Consider the following 24,193-nt stretch of genomic DNA (forward strand, 5'->3'; position numbering starts at 1 on the left):
GCCTCTAAATTTCTGGACTCAAACAATCATTCCTATATCCTGCACTTTACAGCATAAGTGAATAAAAGCCCTTTTAAAGTAGCAGGAATTGACCACGAGGAGGTTAGCTATATTTGGAAACGACAGGGCATGCTTTTTGTGAGTATGAATGGATCTTCCTGAGCATGTTTGTGTTACTGAGGGGTTGTCGGTTGCTTTTTTTTTCCCCTGCCCTGTTTGTGAAGAGGAGGTCCTTTGTGTCTGTGTCACAGATTTGAATTTACACTTCCCTTATTTAATTTTTGTCTATTTTAGCATGTAAACTTGACAACCTCTTTTTGAGCTCATGTACAGCATTTCTTAGGTGGTGGGAGACAAATTTCAAGTTAATGCTAGACAAGAGCAAGTAATACTTCCTTTACATCTAAGACCTGTTTTTCCCAGAAGCCACGGATTCATCTTGGGTTTCAGACATTATTTTCATGTTAAAGGTGAAGGAAAACTATATGTAGTTCTTTAAAATGTATACTGTGATGAAGCTAATAGTTGCTGATTTGTGTTACAGTGCTGGGAGAGGGGCTGGCCAAGGGAGATGGATCTTTCCGTGCAGTGCTCTGCTGCATGCATCTTAAAGGGAAGCTGCAAATTGTGTCTAATGTTCTTTCCAAATCACTGATGGGTGAATCACTGGTAAGTGGGTTTGCTGCAATCTATACAATTGAAAAAGCAGTTTTGCATTTCCTTTTTTAAAAATGTGGTTAGTAACAAACTTCTGAAGGTATGTGTGACTGGCAGATTGCAACAAAACTGATGTGTAGGTAAAGGACAAAGATAGTTGTGTGGGCCCACTTATGTCATTGGGATACCCAGGTTGTTGCATTGCCCGTGTTTCAGAGCTGTTACAACTGTAAAGTTTTATTTTCTTTTTGTTGGCTCTGAATCCTCAGGGACTGCAAAATACTTTGCATATTTGTGTGATTGGCTAGAATAATGTAAATCTCAAACTTTTGCTTATTTTTTTCAAGTTGCACCTGCCGCCATTTTGTATGTACTTCAAGGAAGTTTAGCCATTAAAGCAGAAAAGTTATTGGTAGGTCCATGATAAGTTCTGACTCTTTGTGTGGTGAAAACTAGGGACATACCTAGTCTCCAAAAGATAGTGTCCTTTTTATTTCTGTAATCTAGATTAAATAGCATGCAGTTTATCCAAAAAACTGCTGGTGATGTTAAATCCAGTAACACAGTCATAGCACAGAAAAGAGCAGCTCTGGCCATACAATGAGGAACATGTAAGTGACATCAAGAACTGTTGTAGGAGAGCCTGTTACCTTGTTACCTTGAATTTGGATCATGGTTCCTACATCTCAGTGCTGAACTTAATCGGTAGGTTGTTTTTGAGAGGGAGTTTGTCTGTCTAGTATATATCCTGAATTCCCTTTCCTCCTGCCATTGGCTATTTTTACATAAAGAAAAGGTTGTGTTTTGGTTTTTTTTTTTGGTTAGCTGGTGTCTGCTAATAAAAAAATGTTTCATTGAAAAATTCCTGGTGAGGTAGAAGGGAAACTTAATCTTCAGGAAAAATTAGTAAAATAGCCAGAAGCTGTTCATAGCAGGAAATGTACAGTGCCCTTGTTTGGAACTGTTGTGCAAATAAAGGTAGCTTCATGTATAATCCCAGAGTGTTGTCCCAAAGCAGAGTTTGAGAGGTTTTTACAGGCCTTAGGTTGTTAGACACACTTGTTTTCAGTAGGAATATTAAAATCAGCAATTGATTTACTGACTTGTGCCATTGTCTGAGAGAAGAAATGGAACAAAGTTTTGGAATTGATTTATTGAAGTGTTGGAATCCATCCAGTTTCCTCCTCAGTGACTTAAAGAATGGCTCTTGGTAACATTTTTATACACTTAAGCTCAACAAGTTCTTTTTGCAGCCTTCTGCTGAAGAAGTGAGAAATAATTTTGAAAAAAGCCAAAGTATGAGAATTGAGTGTGTAAGTTTTCAGCAAAGAGTAATTTCTGCTGCTCAGTAGCAGAGTCAAAATGTGGAGAAGTCTAACAAATGTAGTAGCACTTAATTAAATTTCTGCAAGAGCCTAGTGAAATTAAACCCACATATCTGGGTTCCTTTTAGTCCAACTTTTAAGTGTGAAATTGTTACATTTAGCTATATATTTCAGATTCCATTTTGAAAGATTTTTTTACTGAATGTGCTAGTACAGATGTACTTAAATATGCAGCTATTTTTAGTTACATGGCTAATCTTAGCTTTTTAGTGAAAATTCAAGTTGGATTGTCCACATAAGAGCAGGAGTTACAAAACTGTAGAAGTTAGTAATCTGTAAAGTAGATCCTGAAGAAGAAATGAATCATTGGAATCACTGGAACAGCAGTGAGTTTATTACACTAATTATTTTAAAGCTGAGGTATTTCAGTAACCACAGCATATGGCTCATGTATAGTGCTTTTCATCAGTGGCTTGCAGAGTGCTCTGTGAAGACAGGCAGTATCACTGTCCCCACTCTGCAGATGGCAAACTGAGGCATGGGGAGGTGAAGTGACTTGCCTAAGGTCACCCAGCTGGCTGGTGGCCAAGCTGATAATAGAGCATAGATCTCCTGAGCCCCTGTCCTCTGGGCTGTGCTGCCTCCATAGCTACTGTGCATGTAGAGCACTGTTCTGGAGGAGAGCAATCAATAAGTATTGTAGCTATTAATATTTAGCTTGAGTGGCAGCTAAACATCACAACAATTTTTTTTTTCCCCCCCAGTTGTTCTACATATGCTGCTCTCCTGCCTTGTCCTGTGTTGATACTTGCTCTAACTCTAGGGGTAGTTTTGGCCACTGTAGTATTCCCTTCTTTGCTGTAATATTTGCCCAGCATCATGTAATAGGTCAGTTTAAATTGTACATTGTAAGTCAAACTCCGTTTATCTGTTTGCCCTTCTTGTTGGTGGTGCAGGGTGGGAGAGTAAACTTGGTTGCTGTGGTTTAATGCATGTGAAGGATTATGGTTTTGATGTATTAATATTCTTTCTCCCCCCAGAACGGGATGGTAACTAAAGATCTGACACGACTGAAAACGCTTCTTGCTGAAACAGAGGTAATAATGAGCATGTTATTGGGAAAATAACAAGCAGTACCTGAATACCTGAAACATCTGAAAGGCTTGTTTTCATGTGTCCCAGGAGATCTGGGCTCACTATGAACATACTGGTTCAAACATTGTTTCCACTGGTCTGTTGGTCTTTACCACCTGCCTATTCAGGAGCCTTTCATCACAATCTTGCATGACGTGTGAGAAAGTAGAGAAGGATGCTAATAGGTTGTTGACTCTTAAAGTAGCAAATAGAAAGAATTCAAAGCATTTAGGGCTGCATTATTTATTTATTTACTACATTTTTCTCTGTTGGAAATTATTCTGAAGTGAAAAATGTAACTTAAGAAATTGGTTAACATATAAAAGTGGCCTCCTTTTTTGTCACTTTTTTTTGTATTAGAGACTATTCTGCCATGTCTGTTGATGAAATTACCACTTATTTTCTTGTAGGGTTTTTTTCTTATGCTTTATCATTGCTTTGAGCTTTAATGTAGATTGAAAGCTGAAAGACGTCTCAATTGGCCTTTTAAAAACTTCTCTGCAGTCCACTTTAAATGATCACAGAGTGGAATTTGTTCTTATGAAAATCTCTAAAATGTTTTTCTAACAGTGAGTGGACTCAGTGTTCCTGTCAGAGTTCCTTTATCAACAGCTGCAATCCAGTTGTTAGGATAGTATGAAATTCATGTTTGTGACTGGAAGTGATTTCAGACTTCTGATAAATATATTTGTATTGGTTGCGTTAAAACACATTTTGACAGCAAAGAAGCCAAAGCAGTTCTTGTTGGTGAAATTTTGTTTTCCTTTATAACTGTGGTTTTTTTTTTATGTAATTGTAGGCAGCTGGTAAAGTACCATCTGGATATCATGTAGAAGATTTAGAAGAAGGTATGTAACTCAATCCTAAAGCTACTTCACTTTGCAGTGGGAAAACTCAGATTCTGCGTAGTAGTCCAAAAGCAAAAAAAGGGGCTTGGCTATTGTGATAAGCTCTGGGGATCCAGGTAGAAGTACTTCATCCTTGACTGAATTTGGAGTCAGAAGTCTCTATTTATTGGACAAAGTGCTGTATCAGAGCCTGCTCCATTCTGAAAATTGTTTGAAACTTGCCTTCATTATCTTCATACTAAAGTTTTTAGGGATTATAACTCATTTTTGGTGAATAATTTTGCTTGTATGCAAATAAACTTTGGGTCAGTGTTTAGAGATCAGTAGCAGTTGGGGTTGCTGAGTTTAGAGATGGGTGACGGTTTGCTGGACAGTTGCTCTCCAGCTCAGGAACACTTGCAACTGGAAAGCTAACCCCAGTTTTGGGTGCTCTGCAGGGTCTCGGGATGGTTGGCAGTTCCGCCCCCCGCCCCGGGGAGTCACCAGCAGCGAGGAATATACGCTGTGTAAAAGGTAAAGTCTCTGCTTTGTGTCAGCATTCCCCAGGGGATCATAACCCTTCCTCTTGTGTGTGGCTGCTGATAAGTGGTTAAGAGGTCAGGAAAATGAAGATACTTGTTAGAACAGGAGCTGATTCATTCACAGATTTTTTGCAGGTTCAGTTTATCCAGAAGTACTTCAGTTTATAAACTGGAATTACTAGCTCTGTTTTCATAAAAGTGGTTTGAGGACCATTTTTTTTTCTAGTGACAGGTCAGCAAATGTCTCCCCTTCCTTTTCTATGTGAAAAGATGTGAAAAGTTCCCCAAACAGGCATTAGGAAGCTGAAGCACAGTGAGGTGTGCTCTGACAGCAGATAGGGTGCACACCTTTGGATAAATGGGCTTTGTCTTCAGATAAAAAAAAATGGTTGTAGAATTTCCCTCTGGATCTCATTATTTCCATTTTGCATAAGCTCAGTTTTGAATTGCTTTGCTGAAGATCTGATGGCTTGTATTGCAGTTTCTCCTCCTGGTCTTTTTCAGTTGTCCAGTCAATACTGCCTGTCAATTGTGTTGTTAATCATCATTACTGACATAAACCAGTATTTATATATGGGGAGGAACCACCATTAGGCACTTGATTCCATGATATATGTAACTGATGCAAATAAATTTAAAAACATGAGCAGGAATCTAACCTGCTTTTTAAATGATACCTTGGAATCGCTGAATTTGTGCCACTTTTAGCATTATTGTCTAGAGATGCTAAATCTTGGCAACTCTCATTGACTTTTATCATATCTGGGACACATTGAGCCATTTTTAAAAAGCAGATATTTACAGTTTTTAGCTCATGGTGATTTTCTGTCGAGTAATATTTATACCACGTTTCCACCATTGCTCTGAAAGATTTTTTCACTAAAACTGCAATTAGCTGTATGCACCCTGTTAACCTGTACAGTGAGAAGGATTTACCTCACTCAGCAAATCCATATGAACAGTATCATTCTAACTAGAGATTTTAGTTCCTTATGAGGAGGCAGTTACAGGTACTGAACAGGAGTTTTTGAAGCTGTGGTTTATTTTTCCCCTGTGTGCCATAAAACAGTAGGTGTATGGAATATTTATTCTAGATAATGAAGCTATGGAATTGCAGGAGGTATTAAATAAGAGACTGAAAATGAGGAGAAAAAGTGTCTGTTAAAAATATGAACAATGAGAACCTAGAGAACTTGCATAACGATGACAAATTTTAAAGCAATGTTTTTATTTTAAATAATGGAGAGGGAAACCATTTGATTTTAAATCTGCTATACAGCTAATCAGAACAGATCAACAATTTTTTATGCTTGCAATCCATTTACTTTGGGCCATGAAAAATCATAATTGTACTTTAGCATTCTAATGTAATGGTGATTTGGAAAATTTACAATAAAAATATTGAAAATGACTGGCAAGAAGAATAATTTCAAGTATATTAGGGAACATAGCTTGAGAATGCCTTTAATAACATTGTGAAATATGTCATGCTTATTTTATTTGCAATGTGAGCATGCAAACCTTGAAATACTTTTAACTTCTCTTAAAGGAAAAGTGTATGCTAAATCAAATTATAACCACTGATACAAGTGTGACCTAGGTATTCAGGTACTTCTGCTGCAAGGTTTTCATGTCATAGTCAGGTGTTATTTGTTTTTGTCACATAGCTCAAAGTTCACATTTTAATTCACATTACATTACATAATATATTTACTATGGAAAGGTTATTCAGTCACTTATCCCCTTCTGCTGTCTTCATCAGTGATGTGGGGTCCTGACTTGTACCTGCCTGGCTTTACTTATAGTAAATGTGATACTTACATTAACTTTTATAGTCTCCTTATGCACAACAAACAATCCAAACAGCTTCCTGGCTTGATGTTTGTTCTGTATATCCAAAACTTTCTTAGTACCTTCAGAATTCACCTTCCTCAGCTTCGTCATCTATTTTATTAAGTGCTTCATTCTGAAGAATGATGAAAGTGCACCTACTGCCTTGTGTTTTATGGTTTTAATACAAAGTTGAATTATAGAAATAGTTGCCAAGTTATACAGGCATTTGCCTAGACTTGCAATAAATTCTGAGAACTAGAATGCTTAAACTGTATACAAGCATTTGGAATACCATTAATTTTGATTCATCAGCACATGCCATGAAGTGAAAATTGTACTTCTTCAACAAATCCTTAACCTCTACAAAAACAGATCTTTTTTAGACTGATATACTCTTTACAAAGAAGAGGATTAAACTTTTTCCCTGAGAGCTGTGTAGGTGTATTTAGTGGAAAGGACCATGTGATGTCACTGTTGCTCCAGGAAAAACTGCTGGATGAGTATCAGCTAAGAACATAAGTATTGTAGGAAATTTTGCTGTAACTTCCCATTGCCCCTGATTGACAGTTTCATTCACACAGTGCCTAGTCATTTCAGGGATGGTCCATGATCTCATTTTGTTAATTGCTGTATAAACACTTGATTCTTCTTTGAAGCTGGAAATTTCTTAAGAAGACTTCTGTTCCCCTCTGTTTGAAAGAAATTTTGTACACTTTCCTGGACTCTGCAGTAAGGGAGGCTACTGCCTTTCTTACAAAATGCTCTGTACGTGGCTGTATTTCCAAATCAGTTCCCATGGACTAAGCTGCCTTTAGTTGTGCGAGAGAGATTTAAGGAATATCCTTCTGGCTTTAAAATAAAATTCTGATAAATTTCTTTTTCTTTTTTTAATTGGAGGCCAAAAAGTTCAAGGCATAATCCTTTTTCCTGTTTTATGTAGATTCTTAGAGCAAGGGATCTGCAGGTATGGTGCACAGTGTACTTCAGCACATTCCCAGGAGGAGCTGACAGAGTGGCAAAAGCGATATGCCTCCCGCCTGATCAGGTTAAAACAGCAGAAGGAAAACAAACAGTGCTCGGGCAGTTATATGGAAACCTTGATTGAGAAATGGATGAATTCGTTATCTCCTGAGAAAGTGGTAAGGAAAATATACTACTTCCCTATGTGCTCATATTTAAAACTAACAGATGAGCCTGTTTTTGGCCCTTACTATCAGAGCTGGTTGAATTACTCCTTACCAAGAAATTGTCCAACCAATTTGCTCCCCTTTCTATACTGCCCTACGTCTTCTTGCAAAGATACCAGAGACTTGGGCTGATTTCTGCAAATGTACTCACTCTTTTCAGGAATTCAGTAGGGTTCATGAGTTGCAGCTTGTGGAGCAATCACAGCTCATTAATTTTGTATGTTTACCATTCCCAGTGCAGGATGGGTCAGCCAAGTCTCATGGTGTTGTTCCTTGGCTAGGTGGCAGAACTTTTTAAACTGAAAAACAATAAATAGTGAAGCTTTCATGACTTGGTGGAGAATACTCTGGTTTGTGCATGGCTCGTTTTCTTTGTCTGCAGCTGCAGACACTTGTATGAAGAACAACCAATGCCCCAAATATTCAAAAAAGTTTGAATACTGAAGCATGAGGGCTGTGGATATGATCAAACTGAGCAGCTGTTTGGAATTCCAAAGCATGTTTTTGTGGCATTCGACCAGCTCTACTTACCACTGACCCTAAGGAGTTTTCGGTCCATCTATTGTTGATTAGAATCTGGGAAAAGTGGACTTACTGAAAAATGCATTGATGAGTAGAAAGCCTGATTCTAGTTTCCTGGTGTCTCTAGTAGTCTCACTGGTGTCGGTGAGATCTGGGGTCTTCTGCAAATGCAGTCTTTGGGCCTCACTGTATCAGATCCTTCTTTCCAAAGGGAATCATGTTCTACCTTAACTTTTACAGTTAAGTTGTTTTTTTGAAAATCAAGTCCTGCAATTAATTGCCCTTAAATTGTTATATTCTTCACTTACACACTATAATCTATTGGATTTGGCTTGCTTCTCTTTCTGAATTAGCACACATATTCATTAATTCCTACGCAGGACTTGCATCAATACTGCACAATCTAGGAAACCATTCTTTCTATTTTCTATTAAAAAATACTACCTTTTCATGAATGTTTTTATTTTGATACTGCCTGTAGTATCATGTTTAATGTTGTCTTGTTTTTCTTTTAATCTAGCTTAGTGAATGTGTAGAAGGAGTGAGAGTAGAACATAATCCTGAGCTATCGGTAACTGTCACCACCAAAAAGTCTCATCAGACATGGACATTTGCTCTCACTTGTAAGGTAGGACTACTTGTCTTTTGAAAGTCAGTCAATAATAACTAGAATGCAGGGCATAACTTTTTGCAATTAAGATTTCAATTGTATAATTCTTCTTAAAATAGAGAAGCTTCCCAGCACCATCCCTTCTCTCTTTTCCCAGCAGCTCTGGTGATTATGCATGGACTGCCCAGATTTCTGGAAAGCAGGCAGGACTTTACACCTGCTCTCAGAAGATGAGAGTTCTTACAAGCTCTGATTGCAAATGAAGATGTTCCTGAATTAATTTCAGTTTTCCAACATGCTGTCGTTTCAATCTTTGATTTATTTTTGTTTCCATAGCCTGCAAGAATGCTGTATCGAGTGGCATTGCTTTATGATGCCCATCGTCCACATTTTAGTATCGTTGCAATATCTGCTGGAGACAGCACTACCCAGGTATCACAAGAAGTTCCAGAAAACTGTCAGGAATGGATAGGAGGGAAGATGGTCCAGAATGGAATAGATCATTATATATACAAAGTCAGTATAGCCTTTAACACAGAAATCTTTGGAACTTTTCGCCAAACCGTTGTGTTTGACTTTGGATTAGAGCCAGTCCTCATGCAACGAGTAATGATTGATGCTGCTTCAACTGAAGGTAATGTGTTAAATTTATTTTTTTTTTTTGAATAGTGGAACTCTTTCATGGCATCTCTTTCCTTTTCTTATTTCTGGGCAGAACTGCCATCTATTAATGCGTATATTAACAGCTAATTAATGTCTTCTACTGTATGTTACGTTCATATATATGGATATAAATAGTGGGCAAAAGCTTCAGAGTCTAAATAAGGCAGATAATTAAAGTATGACTATTACTCTTTGTTGGGGTATGGGTCCTAAATCTTGTCAAAATGCTGGGAAATTCTAGTTTGGTATGTGTCTGAAGGCAGCACTGGAAGTTGAAGTATGTTTGTGTTTTTATAATTGTTCTTGATGAAAATGTTAAACATGTAGAAAAAGGTCAGTAGAGAGAGGAAGTGTTTCTGTATAAGAGTACACCTGGTAGTTAATTCATTAATTAAAGCAGACTGAGTTGTTGTTGCTTTTAGGTTTTTGTTTCTTTTGCTCCCCTTGCAATATCTGACTGGGCTTGTCAAAGGCAAGAGGCAAAGTAAAGGCTTCTAACTTAGTGACATGAATTTTGAAAATGTAAAGAAAACGTAACTATATTTTTGTGTGTGTTCAAGTAAAAAACAAACATTAACTACATGTTACTGTGAAGGTTGTGTTCTGTTTATGGAACTGATATGTGCCTCTCAGTTCAAACCTGAAATAACTCCATTATCAGAAGGATATCAACAAATAGAAGACATTCAAAGACATACAAAAAAGAGGGAGGCACTTTGATTTATGTTAAAAGATTAGGAGAGCTAAATATAGGTCACTGTGTCACTTGGCAGCAAGCAAGGGGGTGGGTTAGAGTATGGTAATTTTATATGAAAATTTTGAGAGCTACAAACACCAAAGAAACAGAAGCACTGAAACAGTAGCACTGGGATGCAAGCAGGAAGAAGAATAAAAAGGAAAGACAAGGGAAAAAAAAGCTGAAACTAAGAAAACAGCCGTTTTCTATTCCTGGCCTTTATTTTCATGTAACAGATTAATGTTTGCAACATTAGCAAAAAGAAATGGTAACTAGCAAATACCAAAGATCATGAACTGATCTTTCGAGATGACCCCAGTATTTGTAGCGAAGAGCAGGAGGACTGCACAAGTTGTGATGTCTCTTTAAGCGGAGACTTAGGTTGCAAACGAGGAACTATGCTTAGAAGCAAGGCTGTGATCTTTTCAGGAGCTATTACCTGATCTCTCTGTACCAATGTGGGTAATCACAGCTGACAGGCTTCCTAAGACATGGAGTTTGTGAACAACAAAGGTACTTCTACTGTAAACCTGTTTATGATTGAGAGAACCAAGCTATAACTTATCTGCAAAGTCAGAGTAACTTTCAAACCAGTCTATGGCCTGGGACCTTGTTGGCTTAAACTCACTACTAACCAAAGGGATACAAGGATTAACCAGTTCAAGGCTGCATGGAAGTGATGATGAAGTTGGGATAGCAGTTACTGCTATCTCCTATTCACCTGCTGCTTGTCTGTGTGCAGAGGGATGCTGAAGTCTTCAAGCAGGTTGTTACTAGTATTTATTTTAAATTAAGAGAGGTGCTTTACAGATAAATATAAATACAGTATCCTGGGCATTTTGCTAAGGCAATTGAAGAAGTGCCTAAGCAGGCAAGTGGAAGGGATAACTGTGTTTGTGTGCCCGACTCCATTGTTTCTCTTACTTCTGGTAGGTATGAATTGAGATCTCATGGAAGTGCTTTTCAGACAGAAAGATGCCTGAGGGCTCTACATTTGCATGTCATTCAGGGCCCTGTCTAGATATCTAGGCAGGAAAGAAAGGTCAACATTAAAATATTTTAATGGAAGAGCCTCCATTATGCGTTTTGAAATCTTTATTTGCTATGGTAAAAGAGAACCAAGAGAAGTTTTCTGTGCACTGGGAGTGTACAAAGTGCTTTTTAAGGAAGAGTCACCGTGTGTGCAAGCTGTGCCAGGAACTAGTGACGTTGGGCTTCCAGTTAAATGGCTGCCTTTCTAGCAAACAAGGACTCCATCTCCACAAATTGCCGAGCTTTTCTGATCTGAAGTATGGTTAGTACCACAAAAATCTTCATTTATGGTGAGATCATTTCAAACCCAGAAACCACACAAACATGGAGTTTTTCTTGCCATACCGCTGTAGCTACTGATACGATTCACGCCTGAGGCAGATATCTCAGTGTGGCTTCTTAGTGAATGCAGGAGATACCTACATTCCTGTAGTCATAGTCAAGCTGAACTGAGATTTCTTTTGCCACGAAGCCATTTTCCTTCTATTTAGAATAAAGACAGTCAAGGCGATGTTAAATCGTTCATCTGAATTTGAAAATGTCTTTTTTGCACATTTTTCAGCGTTGGTGTGATATCCTGGATACCTATCTTAAATCTTACTCAGAGATAATACATTAAGATATTGTAACTTCACTATAAATGCCAAATATTTTCAGCTTTGCAATTTAACTGCAGTTCTGTTAACTGATACAGTGTTGTCATGGTAGTTCTGTGATGTTGAGCGGCTGTAGGCAGGGCTTGATCTGCTGATTCTCATTTAAGCTGTGGTCCCTGCCATCAGGGTATACTGCAAAATTAATTTCATTTTCATTTTCTAATTTTATATCATACTAGGTTAAGTTTCCAAAGTTTTGCCTAGCAAACTAAATTTGCTGTATCTTGCAGCTGTCTGCAAAGTACACATATTACAGTGCTGTAAAATTTTTTTTAAAGGCTTTCATAGTGTTGTAAGACTGTTCACTACTTTGTCTTTTTGAAATGAGGTGATGTTGTAGCTAGGCTTTGAAAGCATTTTGTGATGCCAAGTCCTTCAGAGTTACTTGTGATTATTAAAATATAAGTGCCTTCCTTGTTTGTCTGTATTAATTCTACTGGTGTTCTGTAGGGATTGTGAGTACTGGCAATGAATTTACTGAAGCTGTTGTAGGCAAAGGAAATTCTTAACTACATTTAGTTCATTATCTCAAATGGGATTTTTTTTAGTAGGGTTTTGTGGGTTTTTGTGTGTGTAAAAACCAAACACATATGGAGTTTGAACTTATTTCCTTTCTCTGTTATGTATCTATGTCCAGACCTTGAATACCTGATGCATGCACGGCAACAGCTACTAACTACAGCGAAGCGTTGGGATTCTACTTCTAAGACTATTATAGAATTTGAGCCTAATGAAACTACTGAATTGGAGAAGAGCCTTCTTACCAGATACCAAATCCCTCTCTCTGCTGACCAGCTATTTACACAATCTGTCCTGGACAAATCATTGACCAAGACCAACTATCAGTCACGGCTACATGACCTCCTATATATTGAGGAAATAGCACAGTATAAGGAAGTTAGCAAGTAAGTAATGCCTTTATAAAAATATTTCTTAGCTATTTCTTGGCTGTCCTATTAAAATGAGGATGGCAACTTTTTCATTAAACCTACATGCTTGTTCAAGACACTGAGTCTTCCTGTTTCTTGGAAATGATTTTGACTGTGAGTCTGGAAATAGTAACTTTTGATAAAGTTCACTAGCACTTGACAAATGCAGTTTACTGATAACTGATTTAAAACAGCTAGTATGTCAACAGTTTGTGCTTACAGTTGGAAGCACTAAACTGCTATTGCACAATGCTTTGTTAATGTCTGGATAATAATTATTTTTGTTTTTTTGCTGTCTATATAAAAGGATATTAATAGTAAGAGTCATATATTGGTGAAAGCAAGTTATAGCAAAGCAATAAATGAAACCTTTGTATAAAAGGTTGAATTGTGGGTGGATCAAACTCTGATCTTACAAAGCTGACTTCATGATATTTATTCTTTAAATAGGCTGAAACCCAGCTTCTGAGTAAAAGTTCCTAATATAAGACACATAATATACATTATTTGTTTTGTTCTAGCTTTAGGTAATGTGTACATATTACCAAACTGGATTAGCTGCTTGAACAAATACAGAGTTAGGAGAAAGATGTAAGCTTCCCATGTGTAGGCTCTCATGAGGCCTTTTTTCTGTAGTTTAGTATTTGAAGTTAAAAATTTTGCCTTCAATCCTGCGATACAAAAGAGTTTGAAAGTATTGCACTACTCAGAATGGAAAGTCAAAAAGGTGTAGCTTCCTTTTAACCTCATTTGGTAGCAAATTTAGTTCTATCATTTACTTAAAAAGACTTTTCTGATTTGGAACTTAGGGCAAACCACTCCTGGAGCTACAGAGGTTCAGCTGAATCGCCCCTCTAGAATTTAGGAAGAAAATACTTTGAGTAGTTGTATTGCTAATGCTTTTAAGGCAGAGAAATGGTTCCATTTCTTTTTTTATATCTCAGATGAAGGGCAATGTATTTGAACTATTTTTCTTCACATCTTTCATTGCTGCTGCACTCTGCTTCTGAGCTGGAGTCTGCCATACGGAGGAATCACGCGTGAACGCTGTTTTCAGCATACAGAAATACTCTCCATCATACATATTTATAATCAGGTTGGGTTTAAGGCTTTTTAAAACAAAAGTGGATTTAAAATAAATGCTATGAAATAGGGTATAAAAATAAAAAGTATTTTTATTGACTGAATTTTCACATTGAAAATTACACTCTCCTGCCTCATAGGATGCAAAAGAGCAGCATGCCTGTAGAAGTGAGGGAGTAAGTGTATCCTGTGTGTAATGCTTCCCCTTTAGACAGTTTGCTGCAGTGATAAGTTACTGCCCTTCTTCTTCCATCTAGCAGATTAATAGAAGTAAATTTTAATAATGTTCTCAAAATCTTCTGTTTTGATAGTGTTGATGACAGAAATATTCTTTTGATCTTCTAGCTGACCCACTTTATTGCATCCAGGCTTAAACTAGCACACTTCTCATCCTCTGCGGCTAAGATCACACACTTGGTATTCTCTAGTGAAGTGTCAGGGTTGCAGGCCTAGAAGTGGGCTCAGAAATACAAATGCAAGTGGGTTGTAATACCTCTGAAGTGGTGCCTTGAGTGAAAATGTTGATGAGCTGCTGCTCTCTAATGGGTTTGTGTATGTATAACATGATAGTGGGGTTGTCAACATGGCCTCTTACGACAGGGCTGGAATAACAGGAGTATCTGCAGATCAGACTGGAGTGGATTGTTTGGTGTGAAGTATGATGACTTCTCACTTTCTTGGAAAACATTGTTTTAGACTGCATGTGAGTGGAACTACTGAAAAGTATTGGATGAAGGTTGCAATGCCTTTAATAAATCTTGAACTCGGTAGTAAGGGAATTCATTCTGTATAGTTGCAGAGAGCTTTACTTTTAAATCATGTTTTTCTCTAATATCTCAATAAGCATTTATAAAAATTACTCCACAGGAGTACGTCACAAAACAGAGTAATGAAGGTTAGAATAAAGGAGCCATTGCTGTTTAATTCCCAAAAGCAAAACAATGTTCTGATCTAGATGCTGGTTTGGCTTTGGAAAGTTTTGCCCTACATACATCTGTTCATGGTTTTAAAACTCTTCCTTTATCTCTTGCACATTCAAAAGAAAAGCAATGTATAACTGTTAGAATGGATAGAACTTACTGTGAGTTTTCTTGTACAAATATCAGAGTGTATGAGGTGACTTGCAGATCCCTCCATGCAGTACACTGCCTGCTACCAGAATTACAGAGTAGATTTATCCTCAAGACTGTGAAAAATTCAAATACTGGCTTTGATGGAAAATAAATTTGCTTTTGTCATTACTGCATCTTAGATTTATCAATAGATGAGCCAGTGCCACACTGCACACCCCATCTGAACTCGGCATGTGCAAATGGAAGGGTAAATGTGCTAGCATTAAGATGGGGCTTTGTTTAGAATGAATTTGTTTGCCTTTTGGCATTTTACTGTTTGCATTTGTACTGGATGGATTAATGATTTATGAGGTCTTTAGTATCTGTGTCTTTATATATGAACAACAGGTGCTTTTTTTTTTAACTCCTGTCATTAACACTGCAATTAGGCTGGATTTTACAGTGCTTAGGAGGAAACATAAGTTTTTTGTTTGTTCAGTTTATGTGAGCCTGACTGAAAAATCTTATTTTGTATAAACCTGTAGAGCAAGGGTGAGGAATGGCTGAAAGAAGGAACTTTAAAAATTTTACCTAATCTGTAGAGGATTTTGTAGTTTAACAGTTTGCCAGAAGGTGTCAGTTTACTCAGTGGGAACAGCACGAGAATCTCTAAACTCCACATTCCCTTTAGCACAGCAGATTCATTTCAGTCACTTCCAAAGACACTAACTTGTGCCTTGTCTCTGAAGGGCAGTAATGCTCTTTTCCAGCACGAGTCTGAGTTTGAGAAGGAGCTGATAAGTATTCAGCAGCACAGGGATTCAACTTTAGGAAAGTTTTAACAAAATAAATTGGCAGTAGCAAGTGATTGTATCTTACTGATAATGCCGAGCTCCTGGTTACCATGTTAAATGTTTTCTATGGTATTTTAACAATCATCTGAATAAGATATGAGCTGATTCAGATGTTGCTAACTTGCTGATAGCTTCTTTGGAACAGTGCAGTGTAGAGAGAAAGCTTGGGTTTCATTCTGGTTTGAGGGTTTTGTTTGTTTTAGCACGTGTGGAAATCAGAAGGATTAAGCTTAATTCTAGTGTGTTCCCTTGATGTCTCTTGCTTATGCAGAGTGTAAAATTTGAATCTGACTTCGTGCCCATGTTATGTAAAGAAGCAACTGTTACCACAAGGGGGCAAACTTGCAGTTTTTGTGTAACACTCATGATTGTCCAGATGTGCAGAAAAGTAGCTTTGATTGTTTTTGTAGCTGTTGAACTACCCAGTGAGCTAAAATTTTGGATTTTATTGTCAAAGGCTTGTGATTGTGGATACTACAGGACTTAAACAATAATATACCAGTTTATTAGGTTAAAGGAGAAATTATACGAAAAATAGATAAAAACAGTAGGAGTATGAGAAGTATTACAAGAAAATGAGTTTTTTCTTTCTAAGAGACTTTATTTCATTTGTAAAAAAATTTGTTTTCTCTTTTTTCCTGTAATTCGTTGCAAATTCAGGAAAAAGTTGCTGATGAGAACTGAATACATGATAGACTTTTTCCCCCTTCTTTTTAAAACCAGGTTGAAGCATTCTGTTTTAAAAAACCCTACTGTGTATGTTTGTTACACAGTAGGTTATGCTATTTAAGTATGTATGTTACCATGTATTGGTGAGAGGTTAATAAATAGTGCTAATAAGTCACTTCGGTGTGTTACACGTGACTTCTAGAAAACGGTAACTATGGAGAATGAATTTATGTCTCTGATTATGGGAGGCACTTGCTGCTAATAGGAATTCTCTGGATAGATGGTTTATATGGCTGAAGCAGTGAAGCCATGCCTGCTTTTCAAATAAAATCTAATTTTAATGCTTACATTCTAAGGTTTTGGAGGCATTTTAATCAATTTCTCTAAGTTATAGGTATAATACCATTTACCTTTTAATACATAGATTACCATCTTTGGTGTGCAGCCTGGAAGAGATACATGAAATAAATGGGAATCTTACTCTGTTCTTTGCCTGCATGTCTCTTCTTGAATACCTAACATAAGCTTACAGACTATTAAAATAGAAATCTTTACTGCTTTGGGACATGCACAGCAACTCTGATTCACCCTAAACTTATATTAGTCTCAGAAGATACAGTATTTGGGTCTGCCTTGTGAGGATTTTTTTTTTTAAGCTTCATGGGTGTTGATTACTACAAATATATGCTTCATAAGCTCTAAGCAAAAAGGATAATGTGTAAACATTGAACAGCTATGAAGAGCTGGTTTGGTTGCACTTGCTTGTTTAAAAGTTTTATACATTCAGAATGTAAGGCAGTGCATCTTCAGTCTGAAGGCATGACATTTCTGAATCTGAGAGCATTTTTCTGTACTGACTTGATGCTTTCTTACTTAGGTTCAACATAAAAGTGCAATTGCAGATTGTAGCAAGCTTCATGCTCACTGGTGTTTCTGGAGGTGCAAAGTATGCCCAAAATGGACAACTTTTTGGCCGCTTTAAGCTCACTGAAACGCTCTCAGAAGATACCTTGGCTGGACGGCTGGTGATGACCAAAGTCAATGCTGTTTATTTATTGCCTGTCACTAAAGAGAAGTCAGCACAGACCCAAGGAACCAAAGAGAAGGTTTATGAAGCAGCTATTGAGGAGAAAACAAAAGATTATATCTTCTTGAGGGTATCCAGGGAATGCTGCGAAGAACTAAATCTTCGGGCAGATTGTGAGATGCAGGTAAGTCTGAGCAGAAGTGGTTTTCGTGTGGGAAATATTTACATTCTGTCTGTTTTGGCTCCACCATACGTTTTAATGAGTTTCCTTTCTGGCAAAATTTTTCTGGGATGATTAGGCATTGCTTACAGATTTCTGTTTGATTATCTCATGGTTTTGAGAGGGTGATGTTCAAGTTGTCTTGGACACTGTTTTTACATCTCTCATTCAAATACAGAGCACTCTCTCTGTGAACTTGTAAAGGAAAGCTTTGTCTTTGTTTTTGCTTTTGTTTGTTTGTTTTCCTGCAGGAAAAAAGCCCAGTGGGCTTTCTTCCACCAGACTAGCCACCCTCTCCCTTCTCATTCTAAAAACACTGAATATATTGCTCACTCCTGCTGCCTGGACTTTTCTCCAGATTCGTCTCTCTGATGTGGCTCCCATTGTTCTGTCCATCATAGCAGTTCTCACTGAAACCTCATGAGTCTTTTCTTAATAAAGTCAAAGAAGAGAGTTTTCTATTCCTGTGTTTTTTTAGTCTTAAAAGAAAAAAAAAAAAAAGATTAAAATCTCTGGTGTTCTTGGTATAGCCAGCTGGAAGTCAGTCTTTGATAACTTGCATCTTGGGCTCTTTATTTTGTCTTGTCGTTCTTTTTGTTTATGTCATTGTAGATTTCACTATTTGTTCCTAGGCCTGAGGTGAGATTAATTTTTAATAAGGTCTGTTGAGGTTATGAATGGGTCTTGTGCTGCTTTCCGAGCCCATATCAGATCAAAAGGAATATTGTTCTTCAGTGGGAAAGTCTTCAACTTACAGTATTTCCTTGATGATGAGGGTTGGTAGATGGAGGCATGAGGAAGGTGAATCAATGCTTTTATTATATATATCCTGTGTTTCAGTATGATAATACTTGCCTCCCCAGCTCTCATGCTGCTGACACTTAGATCCAGGACAGATAAATATCAGTCACAAAATAAGGAGTTATAACACTTTCACTGGAGAAAATTGTGTTGGCAGTAGGATCAGGCTTTTGTTTACTTTGCAGTTAACGTGAAATGGGTGAGGATACTATTTTTTTTATGTGTGTATATTGCATAATTTGCAAACAAAGTAGTGCATTAGATGTAAATGCATGTAAGGGAAGATAAAACTCTAGTTAAGTTAAATACTTAAACTCCTCACCCATCCCCAGTGTGTGTCTGCTGTAGGCCTTGTGATTGATCTTGTTACCAGCCAGAAATAACCTCAAGTTAAGGTCACTGGAATTGCCTGAACTGAATGTGTTTTCACCAAACGATTATGTCCTCCCATTCATTTTGTTGGAGGGAAACATATGCAAGAATCCTAACGTCTTAATTTAACATGGATAATTGGTCTGGGAAGACTTATGTTGTTCTGGGCTCTTGGCTTTGTGTTTGTTTTCTTAAAACAATAATTAAACTCACTAATTGATTCTATCAGAAACTCCAGTGGAATGCAAAATGAGCTGGGGCTTTAGTAACTGGCTTATTTTTCTTTGAGTGTCTTATAAAACTTGGCCCGAGGCAGCCAATCTATTCTGCATTGAAAATTGGGTCCTTAAGTTATTTGTGAAATCATTTAGTACTTCACACATGTGTCAGTGAGCTGGTGGTCATATCTGTAGATTTACCTGTATTTTAATGAATTGTAATTGTGAGCAATTTTTTTCAGATTATTGACAGAAAATTTGGAAAAAGATTCTCAGGTTAGAACAGAGCATGTTATAATTTAGGTGCATAGAGCTTTTATTAGAGATGCTTGGAATTTTGCCTTTGGTGGAGTCTATTCTCTATGCGATTCTTACATTAGCAAAACTGGGTTTATTTCAGTAGGTTTTGGATAAGTTATGTGGTTTGCTTCCTTTCCTCTTTTATTAATTCAGCTCAGAAACTTCCTGATTGGCTGTTTTCCTGGCTGTTTTCCTGGCCTAAGTACAATAAACACACAGTTCTGTTTTTATTGTGTGTACCATTCCTGGAGGTGGGATGGAGTGAACTGGTGCTTTCAACCCCCTTTGGCTGCTCCTCTTCTTGGTGCCCAAACTAACGTGCAACTGTTTTATTTTTGGAGTGGTTACTCTGTCCTGTGTCATCTTCTGTGAAACTGGCAATGGATTAACTTTCTCTCCTACTGTTTTCTTATTGTGGAATACATGTTAAAGCAGGTTATGTGCCTCTCCTTCACAGATGGCCTCATTCAGTACTGTGCAGCAACAAATATAACCATTTGATTCAATCCAGACAGGATTAAAAACAAAACACAAGCTGTTAAGCTTCTGAATGCAGGTAGATAATAGGAGGTTTTTAGTGCTAGGCACCTTGCTTGGACTCCCAGAAGGGGCTACTAGTGTTGCTCAGCTGACCATCATAGTTTTTCTGCATTTAAATTATCATTGTTACATTGGGTGGTCTTTTGTTAGCCTTGGATCTGTCTGAGGCAAGATAGTTTTTTCCTGTATAGATCAAACCATGGGGTTGGGACCATTGCCATTCACACAGAAGCCTTTTCCAGACATCTGCAGGATGTGGCTGGGTGGACAGATAGGCACTGGGTAGAGATAGGTAGGATGGAGGTTTGGAAGGAAGCTGGAGGTCCCTGTTGGGCAGGATGAGCTGGTGCTGTCATTCCTGACCAGCACTAAATCACCCTGCTTTGAAGAGCAGGCCTTTTACCTAGGGAGTTGCTAGGTGTACATACACAGTGGAACAGTGGGAAAGAAGAATTCTTAAACACTCATCCTAGCAGTTTTCCCAGCAGTTATGATCACTTCCGTGAACTCTGTGCTTAAATTTGTACAGATTTGTTACTGCCCTTTCCTTCAGAGTTATGGTTATACATCCTGCTGTAAAATGTGATAGTGGGGATGAATATTTAATGTCTTTATATCTGCCAGAGACTGAAAGTTAATGGCTACATTCTGCACTGACACAAGCAGACATTGTTTATTTACAGCAAAACTAGTGTTGATCTTACATGCTACATAATAATATGAGCAGTGTAATACTTAAATACACTAGAAAAAAGAAAGTGCTAAGAGCTGTGTTTTACAAATCCCTTTGAAGGAGATGATCTTCAAGTAGTAAACATCACTGGTGCACAAGAGAGTTTTTACAGGTGTGATCCCAGTGTAGGAAGTGGCTTTGTAGGCAGATAAAGGAGTGTCAGCCCCACCAGGCAGTTAAATCTAGAAGGCTGAATTCTTTCTCCAGAGAAGAAGGTTCATGAGAGAAGTTTATATGACTTTGAATGAGGCATGAAGTGACTGTCTGCTTTTCTAACTCTTTTTGGCTTTTCTTTTTTTTTCCTTTTTAGCTGACAAGGACTTTTCAAAATCTTTATAGAAGTTGTCAGAAAAGTATATCCTAGCATTGCTTTGTGTTTGTTGAACTTTCTGGTTGATAGCAATAATTATCATGAGATTAAAGTGTGATTAAGTAGTAGCAGACTGACTAACAGAGAATCGATGAGTGCTGGAGGAGAAGATTAAGAGATCTGAGACCAGATTTTTGCTTTGGGCATGAGGGTGCTTTCAGAATGACTGTCACCTCCATGGTGTTTCTCTGGGGTGACGTGGGGTGCTCGACCACTGCCTTGCCCTGTCTCCTTGGTGGTGCGAGGGTGCTGAGGTACCAGCTTCAGCTCATCTTTACTCTGTTTCTGTTTTTGTCACCTCTTAATAAGTAGTCCAGAAGCAGCTTCTGGAAGGGAGTTGTGAAAGCTGTCTGTAATAGAAATTTTAGATATTACTGGTATGCTTTCCAGGTAAATGAGGGGTGCTTTTCCAGAGAGGCTGCAGTAACTGGGCTGGCTGTTTGTAAGTGTGCTCACAGGTCGTTGTAAATCTCAGAAAGATACTTACTCTTAGTGCTCAGCAGAGTTGTAGGACAGTAATTGCATAAGTAATTAGCAATAGATAGCAATGCTCTGGAAAAAAAACCTCTAAAAACGTGTCAGTCACTCAAAGTTCTTCAGCAGCTTTGGGTGTTTTTATGCTGTTTCATATTAGTGCAAATTTGTGTTTTTTTAATATAAAATTCTTTAGTTTGTATAAAGGCTTCTGTGTTAGTTGTTAACATGTAGTTCTGTTGTGCAGTGCTCTGATCAACTTGGTTTTGGAGAGATTAATGATGGAAAGTTTAAATATGTGTAAATGAACATTTGAGTGAACTGTTTTAATTAACTGTTTTCCCAGCAGCTGCTTTTATCCTGTGTTCAAGTTTAGAATGTATTTTTGTCTTTACTCTTTTACTATATATATGTATAAACTAATTTCACTATTAATTGTTTAGTTCTGAATTTACTGAGGGATGTTAATGTCCTCTGCATGTGGTTTTTGATGTTACTAGAATTTCGTTGATGTTATCTTTTTTTTTTTTTTTTTTACTGGCATTAAAACACAGCTAATAGAGAACAAAAAAAGAATCTATTGATAAGCAACTAACTGTTAGAAAATAACTTTTGGAGAGTCCTAATAATGGAACATAAATGACAAGTTATATTATTCCAGAACGTTTGAATAGAAATAAATACTGCTTGGGGTTTGTCTCTGCTGTCACACATCTGATTTATATCATCTCTTGATCCATAAAAATTTCTGGCCTGTCACTTTTTGGAGGCTGTTTGTATAATAAGGAATGAAAGCTTGTATTTGTAAACATGTTTTAGGACAATAATATTTTCCAGGAGCATTTTTTGTATTAAAAAAATAATTGCAGGAATGTTTTTCCTTTAGTTTTCTTTTGAAAGTACAGTGAAATCTAACCTTAAGTCAAACAACAAAATTACATCAGAGAAAATGCTGTATTTATCATTGCTTAAAAAAAAAGCAAGTTAATTTTATTGCAGATCTTTTGATTGAGTGATGTTTGTTTTTTTCTGAGAGTCAGTAGTTTTCAGTAGTTTGCAGGAAGATAAAATATTTTATGCAGCAAAAGTTTAATGAGTGTCTTGTAAATCAATAATTTTTTGTTCACCTCTTCATTTATTTGTTGATTTTGTCCTGCAGGTTGAACTTCAGTTTCAGTTAAATCGCTTACCCCTCTGTGAAATGCATTATGCCTTGGATAGGATTAAGGACAACAGTATTTTGTTTCCAGATGTCAGCATGACTCCCACCATACCCTGGAGTCCCAACAGGTACTAGAATACAAACACTTTAATATTAAAGACTGGATGGTAATGCAGTACTGAATATCTCGGAACAGATGGCTGAAATCTGTCCTAGAACAAGAAACATGCCTTGCTCTTCATTAATGGTGAAGATGGTTCAGAGAAGGGGGTGAAACAGTGCTAAATATAACAAGAGAAGTCATTCTCTGAGGACTAGAATCTGTTGATTGGTTTTCCCTGTGGTTGAGCTGTGCTTTGTAGGCATTGCAGTGGTACCATAGCTGTTGAAAACAAAATGTGTTCTGCTGTTACTGTTCTGCTGTTTTTCACTGAGAACTTGCATGGGACCTGACAGGAATGGCAATGGCAGTTACAAGGACTTTGTGTGCAGGATCTCAAATGTACAACTCTGGTTTGCAAGCAGCAGTCCTTTAGTATTTTTTGAGTTTAATACAGTAAGTCCAAGTTTGGATTTATCTCTCAGGGGGATGATAAGAAGTGTGAGACTGAGCCTTGGAAGCACCAGCATTGCACTTTGCAAGCAGTCCTGAGAGTCTGTGTGTGCATGTCATACACAAATCAGAAGATGGCTCAAGGATTAAAAGGAAAGGGATCTGGCCAGAAACCTGAGACAGTGAGATAATGTAAGACAGAAATTACTGAGAAGTTTTTAGTTTGTCTTTGGAAGCATAGGAAGAACAGAGACAATAAAAGGGTGGGAGCAGTGTTCTGGGTGAGGATGATTGCTGCATGCATCAAAGCTTGGACACTATGGGCAGAAAGAAGGGAATAGGTTTTGCATAGGGTTATTCTGCAGAGCTAATGGAGATCAGTGACCATCTCTTCACTGCCTTAGTTAACTTTGAGTGTGTCTTAAAAGGAAATAACGTTTAAGAATAGTTTGGAACTAAGCAGTGATTTCAATAAAAAGAAGGTAAGTCAAGTGAGACTTGATAAAGTGGAACTGTATCTTCTCCATTTTTTGTCAGGAAATAAATATTTACAGAATTTTTTTATTATTTATAGTTGATATAATTTACTTGTATAATGTTTCATATTTTTTCTATACAGAAATTATATCTATATCTATATATATCTATAGTGATTGTAGCTCAGTTTAAGTCAGTGTAATAAGCATGTTTTTTTCTGGCTGGTGCCTTGGTTTGCCCTGCCTTGAGAATCAGTACTCCTGACTGATTCAAAAATCTTTCCCAATGCTTTTCTTGTTTTTCTTGTTTGTCCACCTACCACTTTCCAGTATTCCTTAGACTCTCTTGCCAGCTTGTTGTTCATAGCTGTCGTTGAATTTAGGAAGTCAGTCAATTCTCTCTTGATTTTCCTCCCTGTTGTTAACTACAACTGAATAGACTTGCCCAGCCTGTAAGAAGGATAGTGCTTCTACCAGAGCAGATCATGTTGCTGAAGTATGGCCATATGTGCAGCAGTGACAGGTGGTTTTTACTATCCATGTCTACTTTTAAATCTGTCACTGTTAAAAACTGTCTACAAATCTTTAACCTCTTACACGCATTGGAATTTTGTGAAAGCATCTTCCTCTTAATGC

At 37.4% G+C, this 24,193-nt stretch overlaps 1 protein-coding gene across 1 annotated transcript in view; it reads left to right on the forward strand.

The window, feature by feature from the left end:
• The window catches only part of HELZ (helicase with zinc finger), a 67,082-nt gene that overhangs the window by 4,710 nt on the left and 38,179 nt on the right, over nt 1-24,193 (forward strand). Inside the window, 10 exon segments of the mRNA XM_008949961.1 lie at nt 545-669; nt 3,023-3,079; nt 3,916-3,964; nt 4,402-4,477; nt 7,259-7,457; nt 8,548-8,655; nt 8,974-9,271; nt 12,362-12,629; nt 17,189-17,522; nt 22,526-22,656. Of these exon segments, the coding sequence (XP_008948209.1) occupies nt 545-669; nt 3,023-3,079; nt 3,916-3,964; nt 4,402-4,477; nt 7,259-7,457; nt 8,548-8,655; nt 8,974-9,271; nt 12,362-12,629; nt 17,189-17,522; nt 22,526-22,656 (1,645 nt within the window).

This window comes from Merops nubicus, unplaced genomic scaffold (assembly GCF_000691845.1).
Source record: "Merops nubicus isolate BGI_N331 unplaced genomic scaffold, ASM69184v1 scaffold18111, whole genome shotgun sequence".
Classification (NCBI taxonomy): Eukaryota; Metazoa; Chordata; class Aves; order Coraciiformes; family Meropidae; genus Merops; species Merops nubicus.